The sequence below is a fragment of the Leptodactylus fuscus genome, chromosome 4, assembly GCF_031893055.1.
Source record: "Leptodactylus fuscus isolate aLepFus1 chromosome 4, aLepFus1.hap2, whole genome shotgun sequence".
NCBI lineage: Eukaryota > Metazoa > Chordata > Amphibia > Anura > Leptodactylidae > Leptodactylus > Leptodactylus fuscus.
In genome coordinates, this window is record NC_134268.1 from 207527990 (window position 1) to 207540316 (window position 12327).

General features: G+C 46.6%; 1 protein-coding gene across 1 annotated transcript in view; it reads left to right on the top strand.

Moving 5' to 3' along the window:
- LOC142200942 (macrophage mannose receptor 1-like) overlaps nt 1-11515 on the top strand; it is a 92992-nt gene extending 81477 nt beyond the window's left edge. The window contains exons 29-31 of the mRNA XM_075271688.1: nt 7738-7923; nt 10602-10637; nt 11301-11515. Of these exons, the coding sequence (XP_075127789.1) occupies nt 7738-7923; nt 10602-10637; nt 11301-11509 (431 nt within the window). The 3' untranslated portion in view covers nt 11510-11515. The remainder of the gene's footprint in view (nt 1-7737; nt 7924-10601; nt 10638-11300) is intronic.
- Nucleotides 11516-12327: the final 812 nt, after the last annotated feature.

A 12327-nucleotide genomic window follows, 5' to 3' on the forward strand; every position in this document is an offset into this window, starting at 1 on the left:
CAGGGAGGGCAGTTCCTCCAGTAGGCAACCAAGTTCTCACCGGTCCACACAAACGAGGGGCACACTGTCTAAGGTCTGGGACACCTTGATGGCACACCCTCGCCAAAGTGCCGCCACGGAGGGTCCTAGTGTCACCAGGCGTGAGAAGTATAGGCGCATGTTGCGGGAATACCTTTCCGACCACAGCCCTGTCCTCTCCGACCCCTCTGCGCCCTACACGTATTGGGTGTCGAAGTTGGACCTGTGGCTTGAACTTGCCCTATATGCCTTGGAGGTGCTGTCCTGTCCTGCCGCCAGCGTCCTATCTGAGAGGGTGTTCAGTGCAGCCGGTGGCATCATCACTGACAAGCGCACCCGTCTGTCAGCTGAGAGTGCCGACCGGCTCACTTTGATAAAAATGAACCACCACTGGGTAGAGCCGTCATTTTTGTGCCCACCTGTGTAAAGCACCCCAACATGAAACTCCATGTCTGTACTCAACCTCTCCAATTCCTCCGCATCCTCATACTCATCCACCATAAGCGTTGCACAATTCTGCTAATACTAGGCTCCCTCCACCCTGATTTCCCCCAACTCTGCTGGTTAGAGGCTCCCTCCACCCTGATTTCCACCAACTCTGCTGGTTAGAGGCTCCCTCCACCATGAATTTGCCCAAACTGGGCTGTTTAGAGGCTCCCTCCACCATGAATTGGTCCAAACTGGGGTTTTTAGAGGCTCCCTCCACCATGAATTGGTCCAAACTGGGCTGGTTAGAGGCTCCCTCCACCATGAATTTCCCAAAACTTGGCTGTTTAGAGGCTCCCTCCACCATGAATTTGCCCAAACTGGGCTGTTTAGAGGCTCCCTCCACCATGAATTGGTCCAAACTGGGCTGGTTAGAGGCTCCCTCCACCATGAATTTCCCAAAACTTGGCTGTTTAGAGGCTCCCTCCACCATTAATTGGTCCAAACTGGGCTGGTTAGAGGCTCCCTCCACCATGAATTTGCCCAAACTGGGGTGGTTAGAGGCTCCCTCCACCATTAATTGGTCCAAACTGGGCTGGTTAGAGGCTCCCTCCACCATGAATTTCCCAAAACTTGGCTGTTTAGAGGCTCCCTCCACCATGAATTTGCCCAAACTGGGCTGTTTAGAGGCTCCCTCCACCATGAATTGGTCCAAACTGGGCTGGTTAGAGGCTCCCTCCACCATGAATTTCCCAAAACTTGGCTGTTTAGAGGCTCCCTCCACCATTAATTGGTCCAAACTGGGCTGGTTAGAGGCTCCCTCCACCATGAATTTGCCCAAACTGGGGTGGTTAGAGGCTCCCTCCACCATTAATTGGTCCAAACTGGGCTGGTTAGAGGCTCCCTCCACCATGAATTTCCCAAAACTTGGCTGTTTAGAGGCTCCCTCCACCATTAATTGGTCCAAACTGGGCTGGTTAGAGGCTCCCTCCACCATGAATTTGCCCAAACTGGGCTGTTTAGAGGCTCCCTCCACCATTAATTGGTCCAAACTGGGCTGGTTAGAGGCTCCCTCCACCATGAATTTGCCCAAACTGGGCTGTTTAGAGGCTCCCTCCACCATGAATTGGTCCAAACTGGGGTGGTTAGAGGCTCCCTCCACCATGAATTGGTCCAAACTGGGGTGGTTAGAGGCTCCCTCCACCATTAATTGGTCCAAACTGGGCTGGTTAGAGGCTCCCTCCACAATTAATTGGTCCAAACTGGGCTAATTAGAGGCTCCCTCCACCATGAATTGGTCCAAACTGGGTTTTTTAGAGGCTCCCTCCACCATTAATTGGTCCAAACTGGGCTGGTTACAGGCTCCCTCCACAATTAATTGGTCCAAACTGGGCTAATTAGAGGCTCCCTCCACCATGAATTGGTCCAAACTGGGTTTTTTAGAGGCTCCCTCCACCATGAATTTGCCCAAACTGGGCTGTTTAGAGGCTCCCTCCACCATGAATTGGTCCAAACTGGGCTGGTTAGAGGCTCCCTCCACCATGAATTTCCCAAAACTTGGCTGTTTAGAGGCTCCCTCCACCATGAATTTGCCCAAACTGGGCTGTTTAGAGGCTCCCTCCACCATTAATTGGTCCAAACTGGGCTGGTTAGAGGCTCCCTCCACCATGAATTTCCCAAAACTTGGCTGTTTAGAGGCTCCCTCCACCATTAATTGGTCCAAACTGGGCTGGTTAGAGGCTCCCTCCACCATGAATTTGCCCAAACTGGGGTGGTTAGAGGCTCCCTCCACCATTAATTGGTCCAAACTGGGCTGGTTAGAGGCTCCCTCCACCATGAATTTCCCAAAACTTGGCTGTTTAGAGGCTCCCTCCACCATTAATTGGTCCAAACTGGGCTGGTTAGAGGCTCCCTCCACCATGAATTTGCCCAAACTGGGCTGTTTAGAGGCTCCCTCCACCATTAATTGGTCCAAACTGGGCTGGTTAGAGGCTCCCTCCACCATGAATTTGCCCAAACTGGGCTGTTTAGAGGCTCCCTCCACCATGAATTGGTCCAAACTGGGGTGGTTAGAGGCTCCCTCCACCATGAATTGGTCCAAACTGGGGTGGTTAGAGGCTCCCTCCACCATTAATTGGTCCAAACTGGGCTGGTTAGAGGCTCCCTCCACAATTAATTGGTCCAAACTGGGCTAATTAGAGGCTCCCTCCACCATGAATTGGTCCAAACTGGGTTTTTTAGAGGCTCCCTCCACCATTAATTGGTCCAAACTGGGCTGGTTAGAGGCTCCCTCCACAATTAATTGGTCCAAACTGGGCTAATTAGAGGCTCCCTCCACCATGAATTGGTCCAAACTGGGTTTTTTAGAGGCTCCCTCCACCATGAATTTGCCCAAACTGGGCTGTTTAGAGGCTCCCTCCACCATGAATTGGTCCAAACTGGGCTGGTTAGAGGCTCCCTCCACCATGAATTTCCCAAAACTTGGCTGTTTAGAGGCTCCCTCCACCATTAATTGGTCCAAACTGGGCTGGTTAGAGGCTCCCTCCACCATTAATTGGTCCAAACTGGGCTGGTTAGAGGCTCCCTCCACCATTAATTGGTCCAAACTGGGCTGGTTAGAGGCTCCCTCCACCATGAATTTCCCAAAACTTGGCTGTTTAGAGGCTCCCTCCACCATGAATTTGCCCAAACTGGGCTGTTTAGAGGCTCCCTCCACCATGAATTGGTCCAAACTGGGCTGGTTAGAGGCTCCCTCCACCATGAATTTCCCAAAACTTGGCTGTTTAGAGGCTCCCTCCACCATTAATTGGTCCAAACTGGGTTTTTTAGAGGCTCCCTCCACCATTAATTGGTCCAAACTGGGCTGGTTAGAGGCTCCCTTCACCATTAATTGGTCCAAACTGGGCTGGTTAGAGGCTCCCTCCACCATGAATTTGCCCAAACTGGGCTGTTTAGAGGCTCCCTCCACCATGAATTTGCCCAAACTGGGCTGTTTAGAGGCTCCCTCCACCATGAATTGGTCCAAACTGGGCTGGTTAGAGGCTCCCTCCACCATGAATTTCCCAAAACTTGGCTGTTTAGAGGCTCCCTCCACCATTAATTGGTCCAAACTGGGCTGGTTAGAGGCTCCCTCCACCATGAATTTGCCCAAACTGGGGTGGTTAGAGGCTCCCTCCACCATTAATTGGTCCAAACTGGGCTGGTTAGAGGCTCCCTCCACAATTAATTGGTCCAAACTGGGCTAATTAGAGGCTCCCTCCACCATGAATTGGTCCAAACTGGGTTTTTTAGAGGCTCCCTCCACCATGAATTTCCCAAAACTTGGCTGTTTAGAGGCTCCCTCCACCATGAATTGGTCCAAACTGGGCTGGTTAGAGGCTCCCTCCACCATGAATTTCCCAAAACTTGGCTGTTTAGAGGCTCCCTCCACCATTAATTGGTCCAAACTGGGCTGGTTAGAGGCTCCCTCCACCATGAATTTGCCCAAACTGGGCTGTTTAGAGGCTCCCTCCACCATGAATTGGTCCAAACTGGGCTGGTTAGAGGCTCCCTCCACCATGAATTTCCCAAAACTTGGCTGTTTAGAGGCTCCCTCCACCATTAATTGGTCCAAACTGGGCTGGTTAGAGGCTCCCTCCACCATGAATTGGTCCAAACTGGGGTGGTTAGAGGCTCCCTCCACCATTAATTGGTCCAAACTGGGCTGGTTAGAGGCTCCCTCCACAATTAATTGGTCCAAACTGGGCTAATTAGAGGCTCCCTCCACCATGAATTGGTCCAAACTGGGTTTTTTAGAGGCTCCCTCCACCATGAATTTGCCCAAACTGGGCTGTTTAGAGGCTCCCTCCACCATGAATTGGTCCAAACTGGGCTGGTTAGAGGCTCCCTCCACCATGAATTTCCCAAAACTTGGCTGTTTAGAGGCTCCCTCCACCATTAATTGGTCCAAACTGGGCTGGTTAGAGGCTCCCTCCACCATTAATTGGTCCAAACTGGGCTGGTTAGAGGCTCCCTCCACCATGAATTTGCCCAAACTGGGCTGGTTAGAGGCTCCCTCCACCATGAATTTCCCAAAACTTGGCTGTTTAGAGGCTCCCTCCACCATTAATTGGTCCAAACTGGGCTGGTTAGAGGCTCCCTCCACCATGAATTTGCCCAAACTGGGGTGGTTAGAGGCTCCCTCCACCATTAATTGGTCCAAACTGGGCTGGTTAGAGGCTCCCTCCACAATTAATTGGTCCAAACTGGGCTAATTAGAGGCTCCCTCCACCATGAATTGGTCCAAACTGGGTTTTTTAGAGGCTCCCTCCACCATGAATTTGCCCAAACTGGGCTGTTTAGAGGCTCCCTCCACCATGAATTGGTCCAAACTGGGCTGGTTAGAGGCTCCCTCCACCATGAATTTCCCAAAACTTGGCTGTTTAGAGGCTCCCTCCACCATTAATTGGTCCAAACTGGGCTGGTTAGAGGCTCCCTCCACCATTAATTGGTCCAAACTGGGCTGGTTAGAGGCTCCCTCCACCATTAATTGGTCCAAACTGGGCTGGTTAGAGGCTCCCTCCACCATTAATTGGTCCAAACTGGGCTGTTTAGAGGCTCCCTCCACCATTAATTGGTCCAAACTGGGCTGGTTAGAGGCTCCCTCCACCATGAATTTGCCCAAACTGGGCTGTTTAGAGGCTCCCTCCACCATGAATTGGTCCAAACTGGGCTGGTTAGAGGCTCCCTCCACCATGAATTTCCCAAAACTTGGCTGTTTAGAGGCTCCCTCCACCATTAATTGGTCCAAACTGGGCTGGTTAGAGGCTCCCTCCACCATGAATTGGTCCAAACTGGGGTTTTTAGAGGCTCCCTCCACCATGAATTGGTCCAAACTGGGGTTTTTAGAGTCTCCCTCCACCATGAATTGGTCCAAACTGGGGTTTTTAGAGTCTCCCTCCACCATGAATTGGTCCAAACTGGGGTTTTTAGAGGCTCCCTCCACCATGAATTTGCCCAAACTCTGCTGGTTAGAGGCTCAATCCACCCTGATTTTCAAAACAAATGTTGGTGCCAACCTCAACTTACTACAAGGGCCAAATTCACTGCTGGTGACAAGCTCTCCTCACTGCAAGTGCCAAATACACATGTTTCAAGGTGTTTTCCTACTGTCAGAGAGGTGGTATTGAGTGTGTAAAGTGTGTAGTTGTTAGGCTGTGATGTTGGGGTAATAGAGGGTCTTTGGTGTGTTAGATGCCCCCAGACATGCTTCCCCTGCTGTCCCAGTGTCATTCCAGAGGTGTTGGCATCATTTCCTGGGGTGTCATAGTGGACTTGGTGACCCTCCAGACACGGATTTGGGTTTCCCCCTTAACGAGTATCTGTTCCCCATAGACTATAATGGGGTTCGAAACCCGTTCGAACACACGAACATTGAGCGGCTGTTCGAATCGAATTTCGAACCTCGAACATTTTAGTGTTCGCTCATCTCTAATAATAATAATAATAAAAATTCAAATCACCCCCATTTCCCTAGAACACATATAAAATTATGTAAATACCATGAAACACATACATGCTAGGTATCCCTGTGTCCAAAAACACCCTCTCTACAAATCTATAAAAATATTTTTCCCTTACGGTAAACACCGTAGCGGGAAAAAAAAAAAAAAAAGTGATCAAAGCAAAAGCAATTCCCCAAAATGGTATACCTGAAAAATACGCCCCACAAAAAATGACGCCCTATGCATCTCAGTACATGAAAGTATAAAATTTTTTACGAGTGTCTGAATATGGTGACCATTTAAAAAAAAAAATTGGCACAGTTTTGGATTTTTGTTAAAGGGTTAAAATGTAAATACGTTTTGTGTTGACTCCGCCCACTCGTTAATTTTTCATGTTCCCGCACACAGTATAATCCTCCTACAGTCACCCGTAAATTAGTTTCAGTTTCATGTCCCCCTTCCATCTCTGCCCCAGATTCATGTCCCCTCCATCATCTGCCCCCAGATTCATGTCCCCACATCTCTGCCCCCAGTGTCATGCCATCCTCTCCATCTCTGCCCCCAGTGTTATGCCGTCCTCTCCATCTCTGCCCCCAGTGTCATGCCGTCCTCTCTCTCTGTCCCCAGTGTCATGCTGTCCTCTCCATCTCTGCCCCCAGTGTCATGCCGTCCTCTCCATCTCTGTCCCCAGTGTCATGCTGTCCTCTCCATCTCTGCCCCCAGTGTCATGCCGTCCCCTCCTTCATCTGCCCCCAGTGTCATGCCGTCCTCTCCATCTCTGCCCCCAGTGTCATGCCGTCCCCTCCTTCATCTGCCCCCAGTGTCATGCCGTCCTCTCCATCTCTGCCCCCAGTGTCATGCTGTCCTCTCCATCTCTGCCCCCAGTGCCATGCCGTCCTCTCCATCTCTGCCCCCAGTGTCATGCCGTCCTCTCCATCTCTGTCCCCAGTGTCATGCTGTCCTCTCCATCTCTGCCCCCAGTGTCATGCCGTCCCCTCCTTCATCTGCCCCCAGTGTCATGCCGTCCTCTCCATCTCTGTCCCAGTGTCATGCCGTTTCACGTTCCACCTCCACATTACACTTACCTTCTCCTCCGCTCCCTTGCCGCTCTGCGCGCCTCTCTCCCTGACACAAATGCGGCTGAAGCGAGGAGCTGACACAGGTCAGCTCCTCGCTTCAGCCGCATATGTGTCAGGGAGACCAGAGGCAGCGGGGAAGCGAGGAGCTAACACAGGTCAGCTCCTCGCTTCAGCCACATATGTGTCAGGGAGAGAGGCGCGCAGCGGCGAAGCGAGGAGCTGACCTGTGTCAGCTCCTTGCTTCAGTCGCATATGTAACTCAGATCTGCGTCCTCTGGACGCAGATCTAAGTTGAAATGGGGACTTACCTCCCTCCAACCGGGACCGCGCGCGGAACATGTCACCCAAATCGTGACTGTCCTGCGGAAATCGGGACGGTTGGGAGGTATGTATACACTATATACTCAGTGTGAAGGCTAAGCAAAGCATTGTGGGAAATACTACCGATCTCAATCCCACCTAAAAAGATTGTGTTCGGAATTCCAATTGCGATCGTGAAATTTTCGCCGATTGGAATCCGATCTTTTCTGAACACGATCGCTCATCCTAGTTAAGAGTGTTGTTTATACCAAACTTGTTTGACAGTTCAGATACCTGGCATGTTTTGGGACAAACTCTAAACAAATCTTGTCCATCTAGAATTACATGTTATAGAATATACGTAGATCTAGAATATAAGATGATTTTGGAAAATGTCCAGTTTTGTAATTAGAAAATCTTCTTGTTTGTAGGCAATTTACTTTGGTTAGACAACACACCCATGGACTTTGTGAACTGGAACAATGAGGAACCTATTGTAGATGATCGATTCTTTAGAGATATATCTTCATTGTGTACGATGATGGATGCCATAAAAGGAACATGGAGCTCTGCAAGTTGCTATAGAAGCAAAGGGTACATATGTAAGACCTTAAAAAGTAAGTCATCATAAACCTGCAACTTTTTCATATTTTTAAATTATTATAAAGTTGCTGAAGTAAAAATAAGCAGAAATCACACAGGATTATCACCAGTGTTTGGATCGTTTTGATTATTGGGATATGGGTACAGGTTCCATACTGGAATGGCATAGAATATCCATCTATTCTTAGCCTATAAAGCTGTGTACAACCTCATTTAAAGGACGTTTCACCACCTTCACAAACTCCAACTCTTTAGATTTTTAATAGGTGTCGCTCCACTGATCCCAGTACAGTTGTACTTTTTTTTTCTAGCCCTCTCCATTCCTTAGGAATGGTGTAGGGCCTGAGAAAAATATCAACTGTCCTGGCATTAATGGATTAAAATATGTGAAGGGATGGAGATGATAGAAGTCACTTTTATCCCCTTTAACAGATGCATCGCATCAATGTAAGTCAATGGGTTTGTGAAAAAAATAAAAAAATAAAAATAAAAATATAACATACATGTGTCATCCATTTTTCACAGACCCAGAAACATACAAAATGTAGAAAACCAAAAAAAAATAAAATTACCTGCATTATGTAATATGGTAATGTTCATGTTGGTGACACATAGTTTTGTGTTACTGGGGTTGGGGAATCACTGAATGAATGGCATGACTTCCAGGGATGATGGTGATCCCCATAGCGGTAACCTCAGCGCTCATTGAAGAGAACCTTTCACCAACTCCGACCAGTCCTGCTCTTTATAAAAAATAATAGTCTCTACTAATTCTGGCACAATTTAAGTTTTTTCCTCTAGCCCCCACCTTTCCTGATCTATCAATACTGTTAGTTGCGGTGCCGGATATGGATTATTTCCAAGAGAAAAAGAAGACATTGACCTCACATCCCAACTTTATACGTTGCTCTTGTGCTTCTCAGCAAAATCTACAAAACTCAACACTAGGTTCAGTTAGCTTCAAGGGGTGTGAGTCTGAGCTCTGACTATGGCTGCCTCTGATTGGAGCTAACATCCCATAATTATCTGACAGGCCAAAGCACCTATGATATCCATGGTAGAACTATAAGCATCAGCCACATTCTGAGGAATAAGGAAGCTATCAGACTGTATTGCAAGACTTACATTTGGTTCACAGAATTTGTTTCCATTCCAGATTCTGCTTAAAGGGGCTCTATCACTGGGAAAAGTCATTTTTATCTAATCACATCCTTGCATAGCCTTTAGAAATGCTACTTCACACCTACTTTTAGTAGATTGCCTCAGTGGTCTCTGAATGAGTCTGCTTTTATGAATGATCTTCCAGCCAGCACAGGAAGTTCCCAGCAGCACTCGTCTCTGCTATTATCTCCTATGTGTGTGAGGAAAACAGGAAGCTGAGTCATCAGCAGCAGCAGCAGCCTCCCATAGGAAACAACAGGAGAGGAGTGCACGATGTATTGTGCACCAGTCTAATTAGCATATGAATAAAAACGGACTTATTCAGAAACCACTGAGGCAATCTACATACTAAAGGTAGGTGTGGAATAGACTTTCTAAAGCCTATGCAAAGATGTGATTTAGTTAAAAATGACTTTTCCCAGTGATAGAGCCCCTTTAAATTGGCAGAGTGAAAAGTTCTGCAATGAGGATTTTTCTCCCCACCCCACCAATTTCCGTATAAAATTGGTGGAAACTGGGAGGAAACCCCATTATAGACTATGGGATCCATGGGTTTCCGTGCAAAACTGCTTTTTAATCAGATAGGATTTCTCTCTTTCGGATTCCCATGTGGACCCAAAGGACGGAAACCCGAATGTTAGTGTGAATTTAGCATTACACTGTATCACTGACTTCTGGACTCAGGCCAACCTGAAGTTCACCCACACACAACTTCTTCTGGGGATACAGAATAGCCCCATAGCCGTACCAGTGCAGGGAATGGGGAAACTCAGCCATGATGGATTGTACGGAGAATAATGGCCCGTCTATCTGCAACCGCTGCTTTCAAGGTAGCACATTCATAGACATGTCTCCCAACATTTGAATGTCCATTTGCAGATATTTTAAGCTTCAACCCTACAAATTCTCCCAGAAACTTGCACTATGGGACACATTTGTATACAGCCTCAACCCCTTTGTTATAGTTAGGAAGTAAACCCATAGAGGTGCATAGTGTTCCATCACATGACGTAATATACAGCGACTGTGTGCAGGAAAGATACTGAACAATAATTCAACACTGGTCGTAAGACAACTATTGCAAAACTTTTAAGCAGGTGTGGAAAAAAAATGCAGCACAGTATGCTATCAGGAATAGAAGGGTTAATAGTTTATTTTTGACAACTAACAAAATTAAGTGAATGAAGAAATGAGAAAGGTAAATCCCATCAATATTTGGTGTGACCTTTGCCCTTTGCCTTCCATCAGTTCTTCTCCTTACTTGCAGACAGTTTTGAAGGAACTCGGCAGGGAGGTTGTTCCCTCCTTCTTGGAGAACTAAGCACAGATCTTCTGTGGATATCGGCTTGCTCCAATCCTTCTATCTCTTCATGTCATCCCAGACAGACTGAAGGATGTTAAGGTCAAGGCTCTGTGTTACTGAATACAATGAAACAGTCACTGAAACACAATGAAATTCAAAAACTCATCAGATTTACATAGAAAATACACAAAAATCGGATTTCTAACCTGCTGTTCATTATGTTTTCAGCTCCACTGCCCACAGTAAAGTCAACAGAGACACCAGGTACAGTATAATCCACTCCTATGATTTTTTATATTATGAAGGGAAATTATAAGGGGCTTTCTGGGCTTTGGTCATTGTTTTATATTGATAGTTGAGATCGGTTAAGAACAATTTATTGGTTGAGGTTCTAGATTGGAGTTTCTAGATTTTGGACCCAGAACTGATCATGATGTTGATTCCCTATCCTAAGAATAGGAGCATAAGTGACAACAGCCCTCTGCTACATGACTACAAATACCTACTGTATAAAAATATATGAAAATGAGGTTCTTGGTTTTCACAATTTGATAAAACTGCATTTAAGCCCATCTGTGAACAAGGTGACCTCTTACAGACGTCTCCCTCCACTAAAATGATTCAGCTCTTATGTCCTTGGCCTCCCAAGATTAAAGGACAAGTGTATTTCAGGCATATTATGCCTAGCATACACCACAAGCAGCCTCCTCTCTCTGGACTTGTTGAGTATATATGTATTTATACACAGGTTATATCCAGTGTAGATAAGCCCAGTTCAAGGTATTGATGGAGTCATAGCCTAAATATGTAAAATCCTGTTAGTGTATTATGACCTTAGATACCACATATCAGAAATAACCTACTCCTAAACATACTAAGTAGGATTTGTGACTGTAATAACTTTCTAATCCATATTTGCCTTTACAGAAGAAAGGTCCTCACATGGCCTGACCACTGGTCTAGTTCTCCTTAGCATTCTGGTCGTTGCTGGAGTCGCCGCTGTGGTCGTCTTCATATATAGGAGAAAAGGGAATAAGCCGCAACCAGAAAGTGGTTTATCCAATACATTATACATGGACAGCAGCCGTGCAGATACCGCACATGACAAAAGCGTCTTGGTGGACGACACTGAGTGACGTGAATATACAGATTCTTAATAAAAACCCAACCATGACTGTACAATAATATCCGGCCTGTAACAAGCTCATGGACCCTCCCCATCTACAAGGGATACATAAGACTGAATGATCTGAAGGAATACAAATGAGAGAAAACTGAGTAAATGTACAATGTTATAGTTGGAATGAACTCGACTGTTCTCATGTCCATTTATATAGGACAAATGCATTAAATATTACATATATAGTTTTGCGTAAAAGATATTACCCTGTATACACAATGAATGTTCTAGACCTTACAAAATTGTTTTCATCTAGTACTAAATAATCCAAGAAAAGTTATAAGCAGCCGGCCTCCCCTAGAGCGACTAACCACGCCCATCTACGTGTGGCAGGCAGGAGCCAATCGCGTCCCAATCCCGCCCACTTCTCATCCTCGGTGGGTGTGTCGCTGCTCCGTTCTCTGCAGTGTGGCTATGAGGAGGAGGTGAATCAAATAAACATTCCTCTCATACGTATCCGGAGTATACAGCAACCATTAATCTAATAGTTACCCCATAGGACAGATAAATTAGTCTAGTCACATCTTCCATGCGGCAATCATGTTACCGTAGGAGGGGAACATGGATACAAAAAGAATAGTATCAGTAACAGCGAATAATTCTGTGCTTGTTATATACAGTACCTCTCCCTTATACACCGAACACAGAGTGGACAACGGCACAACTCAAATGTTCACAAGTTGTTAAAGTCCATTTCCTTACATACTAGTTTGTATATAGAGCTAAAGTACATCTTGTTTATAGGACAAACACGGAATAAGAGCGGGCACCTAC